The 20423-nt window shown below is 39.2% G+C and overlaps 1 protein-coding gene across 1 annotated transcript; it reads left to right on the top strand.

Moving 5' to 3' along the window:
- The first annotated feature begins 4380 nt into the window (after positions 1-4380).
- dyrk3 (dual specificity tyrosine phosphorylation regulated kinase 3) lies at positions 4381-18833 on the top strand. The gene is made up of 3 exons (XM_068007536.1): positions 4381-4522; positions 7337-7452; positions 11267-18833. The coding sequence occupies exons 1-3, from the start codon at positions 4480-4482 to the stop codon at positions 12842-12844; spliced, it is 1737 nt and encodes a 578-aa protein (XP_067863637.1). The 5' UTR covers positions 4381-4479; the 3' UTR covers positions 12845-18833.
- The last annotated feature ends 1590 nt before the right edge of the window (positions 18834-20423 follow it).

Raw genomic sequence — 20423 nt, 5'->3', positions numbered from 1 at the left:
CCTCGTTCAATATTCCGGGTGGAACCTACACAAACCTACAATGTGGCCTGCTCTAGACGTTCCTACCTACATAATACATGAGTCACTGCAGCAAGATAAATTGTAAATATATAAATCTGTGTATAAAATGTTTAAATATTGAAATATATATATGTTTCAATTGTGTTTTTTTATATATATATATATATATATATATAAAGCGTCAAAGGGTAAAATACATGGTAAATCCTGACAATCAACATTGAACAATATACGTCTGTCGGTACGTTACAAGATTGTAATTGAATTGGCTTGGATGATATCACGCAATAGTCAAGTTCAAACAGTTTGTGGACATTAGCAGAATCCCAATTTATTCCGAAAATTTGCTGATAGTTGTCGGTTAGTGTGCACAATACATTAAAAATGTTATATTAAAAAAAATTGTTGATTTTCCTGGAGTATTGCACGCAAGGGGTTGTCTTCAGGTGAACCAGGGTTACAGGGTAGAGGATAATTGGCAGGGTGTGTAGATGTAATTCAATCCCTATTTAAAGTCATACATTCTGTCATTATTTTGATATACTTTGATTTAATATTGTTGTTTATGTGAGACATAACACACATATAACAATGAGACGTACAGTTGAGTGGCGCATAGAAGTTTTTCTGCAGTACAAATCGCAGAGGTGAAAACTGAAGTGCTACAGTGTTGCCCCTGGTAAGAGGGTGTAATTAGGTTTGACAAGTTTACATAGGCACTTTCCATTATAAATCTTGCATAGGATTTTAAATTGTAAAAAGTTCACATGAAAGTGTGATAAAAATGTGACAATGGGAAGTAAGGTTTGTAGCTGGTGTCACTTGCCCTCCCCATGCCCAATGCCCTTCCCTCACACTGGGAAAATGGCCAGCATACAACAGGTAATCAGCAGCCTTCCCACTGCTGCTGGTGCCCAATAATATGGCCTTGGTTATCCCAGCATATCATTGAGCGACATGCCCAGAGTGTCAACAAGTTATGGATAGATCTTGCATTATTTTGTGAGCTCTGCCTATTTGTGTCTGTGCAATGCCAGCACAGGTGTCGTGACACTTAGGCCACATTATGAGTCCCATGCAATCGTCGAGCTGGAGAGGTACAAAAATGTACAGTAGTTGGACAATCTGCTCTATGGACCTGTATTTGTCAATCAGAACTATCTTGCTGTTCCAAAAACCTGTTATTTTCTCGATAGTGAAAAATATTTAGTATGACTCCTTTCAAAGTGTGGTTGTCCTCTTCATACAGTTGTCATTAAAAATTCTTATGTTAAAAATCTATAAAACAAATAAACCAACTGATCAGTAACATCCAACAAGGCAAGTCTGTTAACAACAACTTGCATTTACATAAACCTCCTCATGTACAGGAAGACATCTTGGAATGTTTTACTATAAGGTAAAAAGGAATATGGTGGACACCTAGCATAGGGAGAGGGAAGGGGAGTAGAGAGGCCAGAATGGAGAACCAAACACACAGTTAAAGAGGAAGATTTTGAGGAGGTTTTTGCATGCAGAGTAAGCAAAGTGGAGAGAACCAGGTAAAGAATTGCAGAGGGCAGGTGTGTGGTGGCTGAACAAGCAGTCCGATGGTGGTGCAGAGTGAGGGGCCAGTGAAAAGCCAGTGTTAGAGAACTGGAGGTGTTGTGAAGCATTTAAATAGTGTAATTGATTTCATTCTTTAGACTCTTCATAAATAGTGTAAAGGTTTTGCCAGGCTCATAGTCAACCATCTTGCTAGATGGTACCGTTCATATTGAACCCCCTCAGGCAGTTCTATGTTCTTAAAATTAAATACTCTGTTTTGCTCCCCTGATCTCACTGGCTCAGATAGCCAGTTAGGAGTTGGATCCCAGGCCTTCACGATGTTCCTCTAGACTAGGTGCTAGAATGAACACGAGGAATCAGGAGACTAACATTTCTGTTGATTTTTCCCTTTGATTTGGCTCCTTTCAAGACTGGAAGGAGCCTTGAAAAAGGCAAAATCATCACTTAGAAGTGGCAGAAGAACCTTTTACCAGGCATTATCTTTGTGAAAATGTTTGGTAAACCTTTTTCTGGTGGTGGGGGGTGCTGGAGAGAAAAAGCCATGTAGCGAGTATGTTATGAGTATGTAAATTAAAGGTGTGCCAAACATTTTTCTGTGAAGAGAATGCCCCTTTAATTTCCTAATGATTTAAGCATTATTGCGTAACAGTTTGAGTGAGTGAAGAGATGGATGTTGAGGATGTTCAACACAAGGAGTGGACTCTAAATCAAAAGTAAAATACTGCAGATGTTGGAAATCTGAAATAAAAACAGAAAATGGTGGAAATACTCAGCAAGTCCTCCTCCTCCTGGCTGAACTTGTTCTTACATTGAACAACTTCTCCTTTGATTCCATTCACTTCCTCCAAATAAAAGGTGTCGCTATGGGAACCAGAGGTCCTGGCTATGCCTGCATTTTTGTGGGATACGTGGAACATTCCTTGTTCCAGTCCTACTCAGGTTCCCTCCCTCACCTCTTTTTCCTTTACGTTGATGACTGTATCAGTACGGCTTCCTGCTTTCGCCCCGAACTGGAAAATTTCATCAACTTTGCTTCCAATTTCCACCCTTCCCTCGCCTTGACATGGTCCATCTCTGACTCTTCCCTTCCCTTCCTCGACTTCTCTATCTCCATTTCTGGGGATAGGCTGTCAACCAACATCTATTATAAGCCCACCAACTCCCACAGCTAACTTGATTACGCTTCTCCCACCCCGCTTCCTGTAAGGACTCTATTCCCTTCTCCCAGTTTCTCCATCTCCGTCGCATCTGTTCTGCCTATGCCACCTTCCACACCACTTGTCCCCCTTGTCTTCACATTCCACTCCACCAGCCTCCACATTCAACGTATCATCCTCCACCATTTCCTCTACCATTTCCACCATCTCCAGCACGATCCCACCACCAAACACATCTTCCCCTCTCCTCTCCTCCCCTTTCAGCATTCCGAAGGGACCGCTCCCTCTGTGACACCCTGGTCCACTCTTCCAACACCCGCTCTCCTCCCCATGGCACCTTCCCGTGCAGGCGCAGGAGATGCAACACTTGCCCTTCCACCTCCCTCCTTCCCACCATCAAGGGCCCCAAACACTCCTTCCAGGTGAAACAGCAATTTACTTGTACTTCTTTCAAATTAGTATACTGTATTGGCTGCTTAAAATGCAGTCTCCTCTACATTATGAAACCAAACGCAGATTGGGTGATCGCTTTGCTGAACTCCTCCACTCAGTCCGCAAGCGTGACCCTGACCTTCTGGTTGTTGTCATTTTAATTCCCCGTCCCACTCCCACTCTGACCTCTCTGCCCTTGGCCTCTTACACTGTTCCAATGAAGCTCGAGGAACGGCATCTCTTTTTATTAGGCACTTTACAACCTTCTGGACTCAACATTGATTTCAATAATTTCAGATCATAACCAGTGCTCCCATTTTTTTCTGACCGGTGCTGGTAATGGTTCTGCTGTGGCCATTTACAGCTCCTCAAGATCCATCTTTTGTTTCTTTACTTGTCCCATTACCTCCCTCTTTGCCTTGCACCATCATCCTTTTTGTCGTTCAATCACTCCTGCCCTCCACCCTATGGGAGACCTTCCCTTTTGTTCTTTCCTCCCCTCCCTCTCACCCCTTTCCCTGGCTCCGCACTTGCTTAAAAAACTGTATAACCTTCAACTTCTTCCAATTCTGACAAAGGGTCATCGACCTGAAACATTAAATCTTTCTCCACAGATGCTGCCTGAATTGCTGACTATTTCCAGCATTTTCTGTTTTTATTACTCTGAATGGACTTCCCCATAGAGCAGTGGAAGCAGAAAAAAAATCCCAGATGCATTTAAGAAACAATTAGATTCTGCAATGAAGGGTGCGTCTGGATGGATGAATGGAACCAAATGTAAATGACTTATCCGGAATTATGATCTTGTGAGTTGGAACAGCTCCTTGTGGTGGAGGTCCTCCCGGCACCAGGGGGCAGCAGTGAGCGGGGGAGGGGTAGCGAAGCGCAGGCGGGTTTTTACTGGCGCTCGGGGGCGGGGTGTTGGCACGCTGGCGGTGAAGGGTTGCAGCGGGCGGGCGGGCGCTCCTCTTTCTCTCCCCGCTTGATGAGTGAGTGACGCCGGGCCGCGCATAGCAACAGATTGAGAGACGGGAGCGCGATTAACGGACAAACGGCCGGACGAGAGCGCGAGTGAACGGGAGCCAGCGGCTCGTCAAACAGAGTGATCGATCGATCGATCAATCAATCAATCAATCGACGGACCGACCCAGGCCCAGCCCAGAAGACCGACCGCACCCCAGTAACCGACCGCTCCCCTCTTCCTTCCACCACCACCACCCCCACCGGCTCCGGGAGAGGCAGATGGGAATTTGGTGGAGTTGGGGGAAGCTGGGTGGGGAATGGCCGGCGGTTGGAGGCAGCTGAACGCTTTCTAGCAGCCATGTTAGCGAGGAAAGCACCGGCTCCAGGACATATAACCACGGGTAAACTAAACTCACTAATCAGATCCATGTGTGCCTGCTAATAATGTGCTCATTTCGATACCTTCCCTCTATCTCCGTTGGATGCGGAGTTAGTATTTCCCCACTTTTGCCATTTATTTTGTGTTTTTTTTAAATCCGATCAACACTTTATTTTTGTGTTTTTTTATATATATATATATATATATATATATATATATTTATGCTGAAATACATTTGCATTCGTTTGATTGTGTGCTTGAGGATTTAGATCTTGTAGTTTGGGTTACCCTTCAATGTGTCTCTGTGCACCAAGGGTTTAAACTGCAGATACTTCAAATGTGCTTTTAAACTCCATTATTCGTACTATACAATCAGTACCACTCGTTTTATTCTGTTTGATTTAGATCTCACTCTTGCGAGCATGTTCGATTTTCCTTTTTTAAAAAAAACAGCTCAAACTTCCTGTTCAGGACATCCTTCGAAGTGAAATTCCCCGCGTTGCTCTTTGATCTGATCATTTAGTGCATGCACCCACAGTACAGAGGAATGAGTATTACAATTCACTTGAGTGGAAATTGCTTGTAAATGTTTCGATATTAACTTGAGTACTGAAATGCCTGTGGGTGCCGCTATAAAAGTAGAAGAGTCTCTGTATATAGCAGCGAATACTTAATATCCCCTTGTGAAATGTTTTTTGTTCTAGTCACAGTATCATATAGTATATTAGTGTTTTCTATCCTTCAGAAAGCCTGCTTGGGTTATCCAGTTTTATGATGACTTAAGTTGACCTGTCAATTTTGCTCATATTGTATCATAAATATTGGTTTCAAGGGTGGGCTACTTTTCAGTGTGGATCAATTGAGAGTTTTGGCTGTTAAACTTGCTGCCCTGTTCAGATTTCACAAATTCCTATAAATTTGGAATATGTTTCTTCTTCCTTTTTTGAAAACAAGGTTAGAATCCATCCACTGATGACCCTAAATAATTGTGACCTAACAATGGTGGATGTTTCCATGGTTCCCAGTCTACGTGGACACCATGTGTGTGCTGTCAGTGGTCAGTGCCAGATCGGAAAGCTTTGAGAAAGTATATATTGAACCAAAAAATCCTGATTAATGCAATCTTGAGTTTATGAACCTTAGTTTGTACAGATTCTTTGAATGCAGCAAATCTATGTAAGATTAATTGTTTCACTGTACATGTTAATATAACAATGTCGTAAATCAATGGGTCTACCGTATAGTTGCGAGTCTATTAAAAAAAAAATGACTCGTGAACAGCTTAATTGACTAGGAGTTACTTATTAGTGAAATGTTATATCTGCAGATTGCACCCTTATAAGTGTTAATCATGTTGCTACATAATGCCCTTCCACAATCATCATTATTGAGCTTTGCACTGAGGTTCGTGAACACACCCAAAAATGGTTGAAATTTTAACCTGCAGCAGGTAACGTAATCTTGTAGTTCAGACAATCTTATAAGTGACTCCAGCGTCTCTTGCAGTCTGATTTCATTTGAATTCTTTCATTAGGCTACCACATACTCCTAGGTCTGTTATTCCAGTTAATTAATTAGTGGCGCACTAATTTAGTATGTTGTACTCTACAGATTTCTTAATGTAGTTCATGAACTTTACTGCAAGCTGTTAATTTATTATTTTTTAAAAATCATCCTTTCTTGGAATTAATGTTACATCCTTTACTAATAGTCCTGTAATGTTGATAGATAACAATAAACCTGTGTCCACATCTGTGACCATGATAGAAGAATACGATGAAATCCTATTTGTAGTTTTACCAAATTTGAAGAGGCAAGACCTGTTTCTTTTTCAAACCCTATTTTGTTCAGTGCTATCTTGTATACCTGTAACACCTTGCCTTGGTTCAATGAAAGCTGTACTGGAACCATAGAAATCTCACCACTGCAGGAGACCATTAGGCTCATTAGGGCTATACTGATACTATTTCTACATTTGGATAACCAGTCTAATACCATTTCCCTGCTTTTTCCCATTGCCTTTTGTTATAAATAGGATAGCCCAGTGGTGAAGGATAGAATACTAGAGCCTGGTTTTCAGTTGTTTCCAAGCCTTTATTCACACAGCTCCACATTACACATACCACACCCTAGATAAGCTCTCATATATGCCCCTGAGAACCCCAATTGATACACACCACCTGAATACAATTAACACATTAATATAAATCACAGGGATACAATTAACACCTTTAATATTTTACTTATTGAAGTGCTTATTTGGTGCCTTTTAAATGTCATGATTGACCCAGCTTCAAAGGCTAATTGTGATTCAAGTAACACTTTGTACTCTCAGCTCCTCTTATGCTTCAGTGGAGTGGAGGATGAGTGGCTACATGCACTCCAGACTATCACAAGTAAAAACACCAACAAATCTCAACTGAATTACCTTTTTTATATTGTGATTTTTTTGGGGCACCTTTTTAAAGAAGGGAGAGCCAAGCAGCTGCTGATCTGGAGAAAACTCCAACAACCTCCCATATGCAGATAGTATGGGAGAGAAATTAATTTTAATAAAGTGCTATTGGCATCTCTTCATGCTCGCTTTCCACGGTTCACAAATCAAGAAGGTTCAGACTTTCCATACTCAAACTGTGTTTTGAAAATGCCACACATGCATTTTTTTGATGGGGAGAAGAGAATGAAAAATCATTGTACATTTTAGTGAACCCTTCAGTGGGGAAAACAAGAAGTGGCAACTGGGAATTGCATATACTGCATATTTCTTACTCATTAATACTTATTTGTTGAGTCCATAACTCCAGTAATGGTATGGTTTTGACTTTCCTGTTTGCAGCCCGATTTGGGGATGTCTTGTATGACTCTTACATGCGTGTAGATCAGGCTGAGGTCCAAGCCTCGTGTGTGGAGAAAGGAAGCCCCGTGGGATTACCATCTCTTAATAGCTTAACGGTAAGTGCATGCACAGTATGGACTAGTGCACTATTAAATAATGAGGTTTTATCTTTCTGTTGCAATTACCTATGAGACAGGTTCAACGAACTCTCTGGATCTCAGATAATTGGGCTTAAAAGTAAGTAGATTCACACGCATGGGATATTTTCTAGATATAAATTTCGAAGAAGTACATACATGTGTTACTTTTACTCCCCCTTGCCTCTTCAGCTTACTTGGTTCTACATCAGATTGGGATTTTTGGTGACAGCATTTACTCTTTTACAGACACTTGAATTTGTAATGTTTGTTGTGGAGATACTAAACCACTTTTAACTCTGTAACTCAATAGTATTTGTTATAAATATTTCTCATGCTCTTTAGACCCAAGGGCACACGCCCATACCACAATTGAGAGACTGGCCAAGTTGACCTTGGCTGATATGTTTCTTTCCCCCCCCCCCCCCCCCCCTTCCTAATCCCAAATTGTATTCAGCCCAGAGGTACTGAGGAAAATTGTACTGCTTTCTTTGCACACATCCCAACAGCTAGTTGCAGAGAACCACCAGCAAAGGTTTGCAATCACATTTCAAGATTTTCACCTGTCTGGATAGACCTCTCCTCAGTGCTTGCACTTTCAGCAGAGAACGTAAGACTCCCAGCAGCATGTGCAATCCTCTGTTAAAACTGCAGTATGCTTAATAACTAAGCAACCATACATATATTTCTAGGTACGGTGTGATCAAAGAAACTCCTTTCAGCAATAGCAAAACAGCCATGTAAGGAGGTGATGCAGCTGCAAAATAACGGGTGCACCATTTGCAACAGTTTTACCAAAATCTTCAACTTCCGTAGGCAGTTAATGCCTCACAGTCCTGTAGAATAAGAAGTATGCACTTTCAACTCTGAGAACTCTTCAAACTGCCCGAATAACATTATATCATGACAGAAAATGCAAAGTGGCGGTGATGACAAGTGCCTGTAGATATATGGAAGTTTACTGATGTGTTGGTAGGCACATTTATTACTATGAACGTAGGGTATTATTTGGGGAGAAGACACAAAGAAAGTGGATTAGTTTGAAAGGCTGAAAAGAACATAAGGTGGTCCAAAGTGACCAGAGGAAAGAATAGATAACCTGTTTCATTTGATCATTTTTGACCCATTTTTAAATTTGTTCCCCTCCCACCACCTTCGCTGAGTGAGCTGGGATATAAACTGCTGTCGGGCCTCGTTATCCTCCCCTTGCTGTAGCTGCCAGGAGGTAGACAGGAGCCCACAACTTGTCTTTCTGAAATAGCTATGAAAAGATTTAACGAGACATCAGTTGTGACTGGTTACATTGTATCACTGCTGTTAATGTAATTTTGACTCCCTAATATTCTGAACTGTAGCCCAATCCCATGTTGTGCATCATGTGTAATAAACAGGTTATTTTAGTACAAAAGTCAGTTTTCAATCCAACATGCATCTATGAATTAAAACACTGTTGTTGAGTCATCAAATAATACATTACTATCGACTATAACTGGACAGCTCAGTTATCGCACTAGTCAAGTATTTTCACACTGGTCTTTGGTCGGTTTCCATTTTCAGCTACAAATGTATCGTTATGCAGTTACTCTGCTATTTTAGAAGCAAAAGGAGATGACGACTGCCAATGTCCTGTGTCTAAATTGGGTTCGGGGTTTTTTTTTGCTATGAAAGGAATGTACAGTGTACTGTACTAACTTTTAGTTGACTGAAGTACTTCTTATTTTTGGCTTGAAAGAAATGCCCACATATGTGCCTACAAATATCAAATGGGAAAAAAACCCTATTGCTGAGTATTAGCGCTGACCTAAACAAAAAAGTGTGGGCATTGAATGGAACATTTTTCTGTTGTAATGTGGTCTCAAGAAAGAGGAAAATTTGAACCGTTATAATTTTTGGATGCAATTTACAAATATTTCTTTAAATCCTCTAAGCAATTTCCCTTTTGAGGAAGGGCTGTCCTTCAGCATTGAATGCTGGTGATCTCCAGAAATGATTTGAGTTAAAATATTGCTTCTGAATGTTATGCAATAGTAAATTATCGAAATATTGATAATGTAGCTAACCAAGAGCCTAGCTGGTAATGGTACAGTCTAGTCTCAAACGGACCAAGAAGGTCCCAGGTTCAAATCGCAGTATGCGCTGAGTTAGCTGATCTTAGCATGGGTGGCAGCAGGGTGCTACAGTTGGCCTTCACACCCCTTAGCTAGGAACGGGAGTAGTCGAACAGGTTTCATTTCTTAAAATGTTCCTATGTGCTACTCAAGTGTATATACGTGGGCATCAGGTGCTAAACAGACCAAGCTGGGCTGTGATGCCTTTCATGTTGAATAATCATTGAAAATTGGTTAGTTACGATATCAGAGTGCATCGCAACCATGGAACTGTACCTCGGTGCCTTCAGAAGAGAGAAAAAATATGATTCTGGACAACCACATACATTTTCATTTAAAACTATATACATTTCATTATAATGTCACAGAAATGCAAGATCTTACCAGTTATCAGGCCTTGGCTGAGATTGCAGTAGGGCTGATACATTTGGCCTCAGCGTCCCTGACCTAGGGAGAGGAATGTCGGCCAGGATTCTCAATGCTGCTTGCTTTTCAATGATTCCTCCTGGAAAGTGTGCTAATGTGGATGTCAGATGAGCACAGGATCAGCTGTGATGCTACCCACTGTCAAATTTGTAGTCCTTGTACGTGAATGGCCATATGGGGGCCATGTCAGAGAATGGCAGGTAGCATTGAGTAGTATCTGAGCAAATGTTAGCTCCTGTGGCATAAGAGGGGAGAACATTGGAGAGGAAAAACAAAACAAAATGTACAGAACCAAAGACAAGCTGATGGGGACAGGGTAGCACCACTGGGTCCTCTGTACTGATGAATGAAAAATCTCTGGCCAGCCGAAAGGGCCCAAAATGAAATAATGTAGCATTCTCGAACCAATTCAGTACTAATTGGGCAGTTTAATTCAATGGAAAAATTATACTTGTAACGGTGTGTGCCACTTGAGGGCCAGGTTAATGTATGCTGTCAAGGCCAAGTAAAAGGAGCATTGCCCTATGTGGTATCTGTAGCTGCATTATTACAAATACTGGGTGCTACTAGTGGCGAAAATGGTCCTTTCCACAGTACTTGCCTTCCCACCATTACCTTTTGGTTTGTGCGGGGGGGTGTAGAATAGAAAAGAAAATGGAACTTTGTTTGAGAATAATGCAGATAAATTTTTGTGCATCTGTGTTCCTCTGATTCTTTTTGATTGTATTCAGCATTTGGTGTGACACACGGTACTTTAAAACAGTGTTGTCTAATACATTAGTCACGAGCCACATGTGGCTAATTGAGAATCCAGATGCGTCTAATTGCATTTCTGATTAATAAATAAAGAGTAATAGACACCGCTGTTGGGCATGTGATTTCAGTACTCATTCACACAATGTATGCATGTGTGCTTCAACCTTTTTGTACATGTGTTGTAAAATGAAAATCAGTGTGCGAGTGTTTTTTGATCGTTGTGAGCTCTACTTCCTTGGTTACTGAATGGTGGTAGATGTTTAAGTAAATATACACGTGAAGTACATTTACCCACGTTGTGAAACTGTATGCAAGGTGTTTGCTAAAATGTGGCTATTACGTTGTCGTCGTAGTCACATCTGTGTCTAGTCAGCGATTTCTATTGGATAACTCTGCTTTAAAAGGTCCTAATGAAAAGGATTTGTTACTGTACTTTTTTTTACCACTGTTAAACTTACAGTACATTTAGACAAACTGAGCACTTTCTTTTGTACAAATTTTAGATTGGCAAGAGCACTATGAAGGACCATCAGCCAGTTGGATGTCGGACTCAGGTCAAAGTGCAACATCTATTTGAAGATGCCGGAAACAGGCGGAATAATGTAACTTCGCACCCCACTGTGTCTCGTACTTGTAAAACAGTGCTACCTTCACTTAAAGAAAAGAATCTGGATGGTACAGCCTCTGCTAAATCAGACAGCATTTTGCTGAAGTCCAAAGCTGCTATGACACCTACCCAAGCCATGAAGATGCACATGCACCAGCTGTCTTCCTTTGAGCATCAGGAAATCTTCAACTATCCTGAAATTTACTTTATGGGTTTAAATGCAAAGAAGCGGCAAGGCATAGTGGGTGGATCAAACAACTGTGGTTATGATGATGATCAAGCAGCCTACATACTTCTGCCTCATGACCATATAGCATATAGGTATGAGATACTTAAAGTTATTGGGAAGGGAAGCTTTGGGCAAGTGGCTAAGGTGTATGACCACAAACTGCGGCAACACCTGGCATTGAAGATGGTGCGAAACGAGAAGCGATTCCACCGGCAGGCTGTAGAGGAGATCCGAATCCTGGAGCACTTGAAAAAGCAAGACAAGAACTATCAGATGAACATTATCCACATGCTGGAGAATTTCACATTCCGCAGCCACACCTGCATGACCTTTGAACTGCTGAGCATGAATCTGTATGAACTGATCAAAAGAAACAAGTTCCAGGGGTTCAGCCTTCAGTTGGTGCGGAAGTTTGCCCATTCCATCCTACAGTGCCTGGAAGCATTGCAAAAAAATCGGATCATTCATTGTGATTTGAAGCCAGAAAATATTTTGCTGAAGCAGCAAGGCCGTAGTGGCATCAAAGTAATTGATTTCGGGTCCAGCTGCTACGAGCATCAGCGCATCTTCACATACATCCAGTCACGGTTTTATCGAGCTCCTGAGGTTATCCTTGGCTCGCGTTATGGGATGCCCATTGACATGTGGAGCTTTGGTTGTATTCTTGCTGAACTATTGACTGGGTACCCCCTCTTTCCTGGGGAAGATGAAGGAGATCAGTTGGCTTGCATGATAGAACTTTTGGGGCTGCCACCTCAAAAAATGTTGGATCAGTGCAAACGAGCCAAGAACTTCTTCAACTCCAAGAATCAACCTCGCTATTGCACTACCACCACACTCCCAGATAGCACAGTAGTTCTGAATGGTGGTCGTTCTAAAAGAGGTAAGGTGCGAGGGCCACCGGGTGGCAAGAACTGGGTGACAGCCTTAAAGGGTTGTGATGACCCACTCTTCATCAACTTCCTAAAGAGATGTTTGGATTGGGAGCCATCTAGTCGCATAACACCTACCCAGGCTTTGAGACATTCATGGCTAGCTAGACGTTTACCCAAACCACCCGCTATGGAGAAGATCACGCAGGCTAAATGTACGCCAGATGGCAGTAGTTCCTTGCCTGGAATTGTTTCCAAGTTACCCCCAACTATTGGCACAACCAACAAACTAAGGACCAATTTGGTGCAAATGGCTGATTCAAATGGAAATAATATACCTCTACGTACTGTGCTTCCAAAATTAGTTAGCTAAGGCTATTGCGTGCTGCAAATTAAACCTGAGAACATGTCAAATGGAAAAAAAAAAGTCTTTCTTATATAGGTCTTTTTGCTGGTAAAATGCTTAGCAGATATTTCATTATTATGTATTTCAACCTTGAAAAACTCATTTCCAACTTACATTAAAGTACATAAAATTATTCTTTATCCATCTGACCCTCTCAAGACTATTGTAGTTTTTAATATAATTAAAATATGTGTGCCCCAAGATTGTTGAGAGTAATATGAAGTAAATGCACTGTGCTTCTTTAAATCTCTTTTTTTTTAAATAACCTGGCAGGTGGGATGACGGTATAAAATATTGTGGTCAAGACTTGTTCTATATCAGTCCCCACTTAATCAAATTGTGCCCTAAAGAACTTAATTTGATCTTATCAGTTAAGATACAGTTTCCTATTGTGCTTCCTATAGTACACAAGTTAGTTTCTGAGTAAGGATCCTGTTTGATAAAAGAAGACATTAACAAATTAACTCTCTTCTCCACCCCCTCTTTTAACCCCCCCCCCCCCCCCCAAACACACACAAACAAAAGCTAGCTTCTATTTTAGTAAGGCTTTGGTGGATGTGTTGGAATCGATATCCAGCCACTAACATCCTGTTCAGACAGCGATTTGATTTGAAACATCTAGGCATTGGTAATTAATTACCACTAGATTTCTTTAGCCAGTCTGTTCATGCAGCTCACTTGTGGATTGGTGCTTCAATCTAGTTCTATTTTATTCTCTAGCAAAATCTCAAAATATCTAGCTACCATCTTAATCTAGGAGTAAGCTTTTAGCCCCCTATATGCTACTGCAGTTGAAACCTATTGATGACCCATTTGAAATAAACCAGGGCTTTCAATTGTTCTGGGTAACAGTTTATTCCACAGGTTGGCTTTGTGTGATAAATATATCCTTCTGAGCTTTTCAGCTAGAGGTTTCAAAATTTGGAATGCCTGTCTCTTGTCCTGCTTCCTCATCTAGGTCCTATCTCCCATTTTTAAACTTCTTAACTTCCTTTGATAGAAAAAGAAAAATTGTTCTCAGTACAAACTTTTAAATTTTTTTTAATTGGAAAATTTGAGCAAGATTTGTGCCAGTTAAATTCTACCTAACATTTTCTCTGAATAATTGTTTTTGAAGATGGCTTCGCAATACACACGCATTCATTTTTGTAGAGTTTTATAATATCTAGGTAGCATCTTACAAAAAGTTTTAGAAAATGTGGCTTTGTAAATGTTCATTTAAGGATTAATACCAGCTGTTGATTAAAAGGCCAGAATTAATAGCAGGCAGACTGGGTGCACACTTGTAATAAGAGTTGTTTTGTATGGTGGCAAACAAGCTCTAAAGCTTACTTTCACTGCCCACTGATCATCTAAAGGTATTGTTAAATGGAAAATGGTGTCACAGCAAGAACCTATAGAGTTGCAGTAGCGCAAGTACCAATGTAGCAATCTGATTCAGTATCATTATAGCAATCTGGCCACTACTGCATATTAAAGACAACAGTGTAACCTTTTTTTAGATGTTTAAACAGGCACATTTTGGCATTGCTTGAAAAAATGGAAACTCACAACAAACTTATTATAGCCCTTAAAAAAAAATGTTTTACATCACCATTTAATAACCTTTTTGTGTGCGTGCGCCAGTTCCTCAAAGACAATCACCGGCCCTATGTAGATTGTAAAATTCAGACTCCAGGAAAGGCCTGTTCACTATGTGGGGACATCACACCTTTGTCATTATTTTTTGGAATGAAACTATCCCATTTCAGGGATGATCCAAAAATCTTACCCAGTATCAGCAAATTTTAATAAATGCCAAGTTAAGACCTCCTCCATTTGATTTTTCCTATCTCCTTCATACTCCCTTTAAAATAATTTAAAATATTGGTACAAAACACAATTTATACAATATTCACTAAAGATTGAATACCCAGTGGTGTAAATCTAAATGCTCCTGTTTGTATCCAGCATCACTTTGCAGGAGGTGTTAATGTTTCCATGTGATGGATGTTTTTAATCTTTTTAAACCTGAGCAGTGCACAATTATATAATTTAGTTTTTAATATTTCAACACAGTGACTTTTTGGTAACTATTCAATGTTTAAATGAAGACCTAAACTGCTAATTACTTTTTCAAAAAAATAAATTGAACAGGCCTCATCTTGAAATTGATCTCTCCTGCTTTTTAAAAAAGTGTATAGATAAAGAAAATCCATTGGTTCAAAATTTTGAAAAAATCCATCAGAATAATTATAGGTCTACTGAAATTTCAGTAGACTGAAATACCAGATGCTTTACCTGCAAAACACCATTTTCAATCTGAAGTATAATATACTCTAACTGTTAATGTTCCAATTTTCAAAGATTGTGCTTGAGGAAGAGGAATTTCTCTTTTTGCACTATGTGCAGTGCATGCTGCTGCTTTATGGCCCTACTTATGGGAAGTTGGATGGATAGGCTAGGTGGACCAGTGGTCTACTGATTGAAGATTATTATTTGGAATAAGTTAAAGATTGAACCAGAAGCAAATTTGGGAGGCTGGTGATGCAAACATTTTCCTACTTGTTGATCCTTGTCCACTAATTTGTTCTCCGCATGTACAATTAAACTGGTATAAAACAACCACTGTGCTGGTAAGGCAGGGAAATGATAGAGCTGTGATTGGATTTTATCATTTACATATAACTGATTCATGTTTTTGCAGACAGTACAAAGCACAGTCACTTCCAGTATTACCAATAAAACAGTATATGGGCATGTATTGTTCAATCCATTCTTCATAAGTGAATATGAATGGAAAACCCATTTTCTGCCTAAACTATTGTAGGTGCTGCTCTGAACTGAATACATCTAATTGTTTACACCTCACATTGTATTATGTTTACAGCCCAAATTACCATCTCCTCTTGCATGAGTTCTGTTTCTGCAATCTATCAAATTGCAGCACATTAAACTCAACCACATGAAATGCTTTGCCTCAGACAATCGTGGATTACAGTTCAGAACATGCAAGAAATTTCAGCAGCACCACGTTAGAAATATTTCACAATGAGCACTGATGAGTCAATTAAATGTATTGGAAACTGGTGACTCACTAAATAATTGTAGAATAGAATTGAATGGGCCTGTGCATAACAGTATAAACACTGATTTGCTCTGGACTTGGTGACAAGTCGTCATATTCTTGCATAATGTCTCAAGGTTAGAAGTTCAAATCCACACCAGGAGGAGGTGTTGGCAACCTCTTGTTAAGATTTTTGGAGTGTGAGGGAGGAAGAGGAGAGTGCAGCTGGCATTTTTACTGCTGTTCTTGATTTGGGGAGAGCTCCTTAGTAACAAACTGGAACCTTTTGCAAATAGAACAGTTCAGTTGTAACCAGGAGTGTTTAAACTGTGGCCTTTGGGCCCTAGCAGTCCAGTCCACAAAATCCAGACATCTCAATTCTACTTGCGCTTATATTTTTTACCAACTGATTTGTCCTGTTTGAATTTTGTGAACTTCAAAGTTTGGAAAAGCCTGTTCTTAATGTTATTAGCTCACTGATAGATAAATCCTAAATTGGGGTAATTTGCACAGTCATCACTTGGGCAGTAAACTGAGCAGATCATCTGCCAATTTATAGAACCCGGCGATGGAATTCTATAATTGGTGGGTGATCCGTTCTGCTTGTTTACCATCTAAACGGGGAAGATGAAAATTACCCTCCTATGATCTGTTAGTTTTGGCAACTTGAGATATATGCAAACTAATGAGTATTTACTTAAACATTATATGTTCCTGCAAGGCTCTATGGTGTGTAGCTAAGTGGCTCATTGAGATAAAAAGTTTGGACATCCCTGTCAAAACATAAAACACAAGTTGACTGCTGTAATAGGTTCTCCTGTAGAAGTGAGTTTACTTTTAGGATGTACAAACCTTGCAACAATCCTAGCCCAGTTGGTTACTACCAACAACAGTTCTACAACTGATAAAATCATCAGTATTTCAAAAGTACATACTTTGGGGAGGAAGCAACTGGAATTTCCACACAATTACTTTTACAACAGTACTAGACAATCAGGGGAAATACAAACCTAGTGAGCACTACCAAAATTTTCTGCGTTATATCAGTGTTTTGAATTTTAGCCTGTTGTGCCATAATTAGCTAGGCTTCCTGTTTATTATAGGCTAGTAGACTGAATCTGACATTTCTAGAATTTTGCCAGCTATTAGAAGCTGTCTGTCATCCAGCATTGGGAAATATGCCAGAATGCAAGGTGAGCAAATGAGTCAAACTATTTAAATTACTCCAAGAAGGCCAATAAGATTTGGAAACAGCTGTTTACCACTGTCTGCTTAATAATATTTATGATTGGAATTCACAGCAATGTTTTGAATTTAAACATGTACTTGAAAAGAATCTATCTGGCACCCCTCTACTGTAAATATAGCAAAACCTCATTCAATAGCAAGCATGTTTCTTGGATTTATTTTTTTCCTTTTAAATGTCTACATTGACTGAAATCTTGTGTTTTCCATACCAAAATATTTAATTTAATGTAAATTATTGTCATATGGTTCATCAGTACAAAATTTCCATATGTTTAAATCTCCATAGGCTATATTTTCCACTGTAAAGTTGAAAAAAAATATTTTACAAAACTAATTACCAAAGGTTGAAGAGGATTTTTCTTTTTTCACAAAGGAAAGTAGACTTCTGTGTTATTGAAAATGACACCCTGCAATATTAAAATGGCCAAATAGGAAAAAAAAAATCATGTTTATTTCAAGGAACAGAATTGCATGTCTACTGTAGATAAGTTACCTTACTCAGAATTTTATCAATTAATAATGCTCCTTTAGCATTTCCACCTTTAATAGAATTCTCAATGTACATGATCTTTTAAGTAAAAGATTATTGTGGATTGCATTGAGCAGCAGCCATCTTTCTTGCAGGCATGTAAATTATATGACCAGATTCAAACTGAATTTTTACAGTAATTGTAAGGAACTTCCCCACCTACTGAGATAACTATGGGATTTTTAAATAGGTCTGTTGAGAAGATTGACAGTTTTGCCCTTTAATTCAAAGGTTGTTTTAACTTGAACAATATCTTAAATCTAAGATTATCTACTACTCTGAAAGCCACATTTTGATTAGAGTGTAGATAATTGATCTAAAGATAGTCAAGTTGTACAGCTCTTTGTATTATTTTAAAAAACAACTGCCAACATTGGAAGTAAAATAACCTTAAACTGTGATTAATTTTATTTGTGTGGTAGAATTTTTTTAAATGGTTTTACTACATCAGAAACTAGAGGAAAGTGTTCCCAAAGACACTAATGCAAAACATGGTATGAATTGTTTTTATAGAGTGCCTTTTTAAATTAGCACAATCACCTTATAGGGGGAAAATTTGCCATTTGTGCTGTGAATGTTACAGCAGTGTTGAGCTATTGCAGATGTCCTGGAAAAATACAACTGAACATTTTCTTCAATTCCAGAATTTATTACTCAATAGTACAGATTTTAATAACCCATTCTTCATTTAAGTATAAATTTTTAAAACTGTTGTTGTTTTGCCAGAATTCAACATTTTTAAAGTGTGATCAAATATCCTGTCTGGAGCATGTTCATAAGACTTAAACAGCTATTTAATGCTGGTAGTGACTCTTAAACTACCTCTGGTAGACACTCTTGAAGATGTACATGTGCTGTAAGGAACATACGGATTAACTGAAGCCTTGAAGGAAACAAAGCACGTACACTGATTACGTGGGCCCAAATATGTCTCTGGTCTCTTGTAGTGTGCCTTATATAGATTTCAGGTATTGTACTGACGCAACCACTCTACAATACAGTGATATTCAAGGGTTTCTGATCAATCCTTGAGTGCAGTGTAATGTTAATGTTGAAAATTTTGCTATGTGTTTTATTGTTCAAGTGAATTGCATTTTAAATAAATAAGGTATTGAAAGTGATTTGAATGTAAATTGAATTTCATTCTTTTATTTTGTGTCACCTGAAGTTCAATAGTATTGGCTGCAACTGAATTTACTACAGTTTGGAGACTGTTTTCACTCAGAATGGAAATTATATTGAAATATCAAACAATTGTATTGAGATCTAATTCAATAAAACCTTTTCTATATGGTACCTTGTGTTATAAATTGGATGGCCAGGTGTTGAAGGATAGAATACTAGAGTCTAGTCTTCAGTTACTTCCAGGCCTTTATTTACAGAGCTCCACATTTATACTTACATCACACCCTAGATCAGCGCTCATATAAATGGATGCAAGAGAGTTCCCAATTGATATGTGCCACCTGAATATAATTAACACTAATTGATATAAATCACATGGATACAATTAACACCTTGGCATCAAGAACAACTTGCATTTAAAAATTGTACCTACTACACTTACAGCACAAAGATTGTCATGCTTCATTTTTAAATTCTATACTTTGAAGGTTATATAATTGAAGTGTACAATTTCTGTTCCAAACTACTTTACGTGCTTTCACCTATCTTCTAAATAACTATAGTTTTGTTTCAAATCACTTATTAACATGTCCCTTTTTAATGGACTCCATTATATAAACTGCCCACTATCCATTACCAAGTTACTAACTTATTCAGTGTAAAATCCTTTGAGATTCACTGGGAATAATTTCTTTATATAAAGAATAGATTGTGATATTCATGTTAAGGAAATAATAGTTCAAAATTTGACTTTATTTTCTTGATTGAACATGCTGAACTGTTAGCTGCAGTATACAAATGTAGAAATTGTTTAATTCCTTATGGCATTTTACAGGTCAAATTACAGTTTAGAAATATTTGCAATATTTAACAGCAATAAAAATGGCAACACTTTTTATTCACCGTCTCATGATATATTTTGCTGTTAGAGAGCTATGTATCTAATCCCTCATGGTTCTGTGTGGAAGAGAGCTCTGAAAGATATCATTAAAAGGGAGGTAAGCGTTTCCATAATCTTACAAAAAGATTCCCCTCTCCCACAGACTTTTCCATGAGTTTCTCTCTCAAAGGATCTCTTGTCTATGTATACACACACTGAGCTGGGAAGGTGGCCTGATGCCACAGGGTAATAACCCAGGTTTGTTTTAATCCAACTGATTGACAGGAGACCAGAACAATGCAAGGGTTTTCCTCCTGGTATTGGAACATGCTAATGTCTTGGGACGCCTCTCCACCCACTCCCCAATTTATAGGCCCAAACCACAAATCACTGTGGTTGAAGTGTAAATGTTAACTTGGCCCGGGTCTGGTTGCAAGGTTGGAAAGCTGAAGCTGCAAATATTAACTGAAATAGTCTCGGGCACAGATTGAATGTGGGAAGGTAATGGAGATCAGGAACAAGCAGTACACCAAGGTTCTGCACCTCTGGTGTTAGCTTGTGATGGCTGATGAGATAGATAGAGGTGATGCCAGAAACATGTAGATAGGAGCCAAAGAGAATGGTGTTTGGCTTTGCTGACATGTTGGAGGAAGTTTTGGTTCATCCAGATTTTAATGTTGTTTAAGCAGTTGGCGTAGCAGAGCTGGGTGTCATAAGC

This window comes from Heptranchias perlo, chromosome 27, assembly GCF_035084215.1.
Source record: "Heptranchias perlo isolate sHepPer1 chromosome 27, sHepPer1.hap1, whole genome shotgun sequence".
NCBI classification, from domain to species: domain Eukaryota; kingdom Metazoa; phylum Chordata; class Chondrichthyes; order Hexanchiformes; family Hexanchidae; genus Heptranchias; species Heptranchias perlo.
The sequence above is the reverse complement of the archived record's forward strand: the minus strand, read 5'-3'. Positions and strand labels throughout refer to the sequence as shown.

Bases quoted from the DNA above. Each gene is read 5' to 3' on its own strand.
- dyrk3 (XM_068007536.1), top strand. From the start codon at position 4,480: ATGTTAGCGAGGAAAGCACCGGCTCCAGGACATATAACCACGG. The intron at 4,523-7,336 runs GTAAACTAAACT...TCCTGTTTGCAG, and splicing joins TCCAGGACATATAACCACGG to CCCGATTTGGGGATGTCTTG. The intron at 7,453-11,266 runs GTAAGTGCATGC...TACAAATTTTAG, and splicing joins CATCTCTTAATAGCTTAACG to ATTGGCAAGAGCACTATGAA.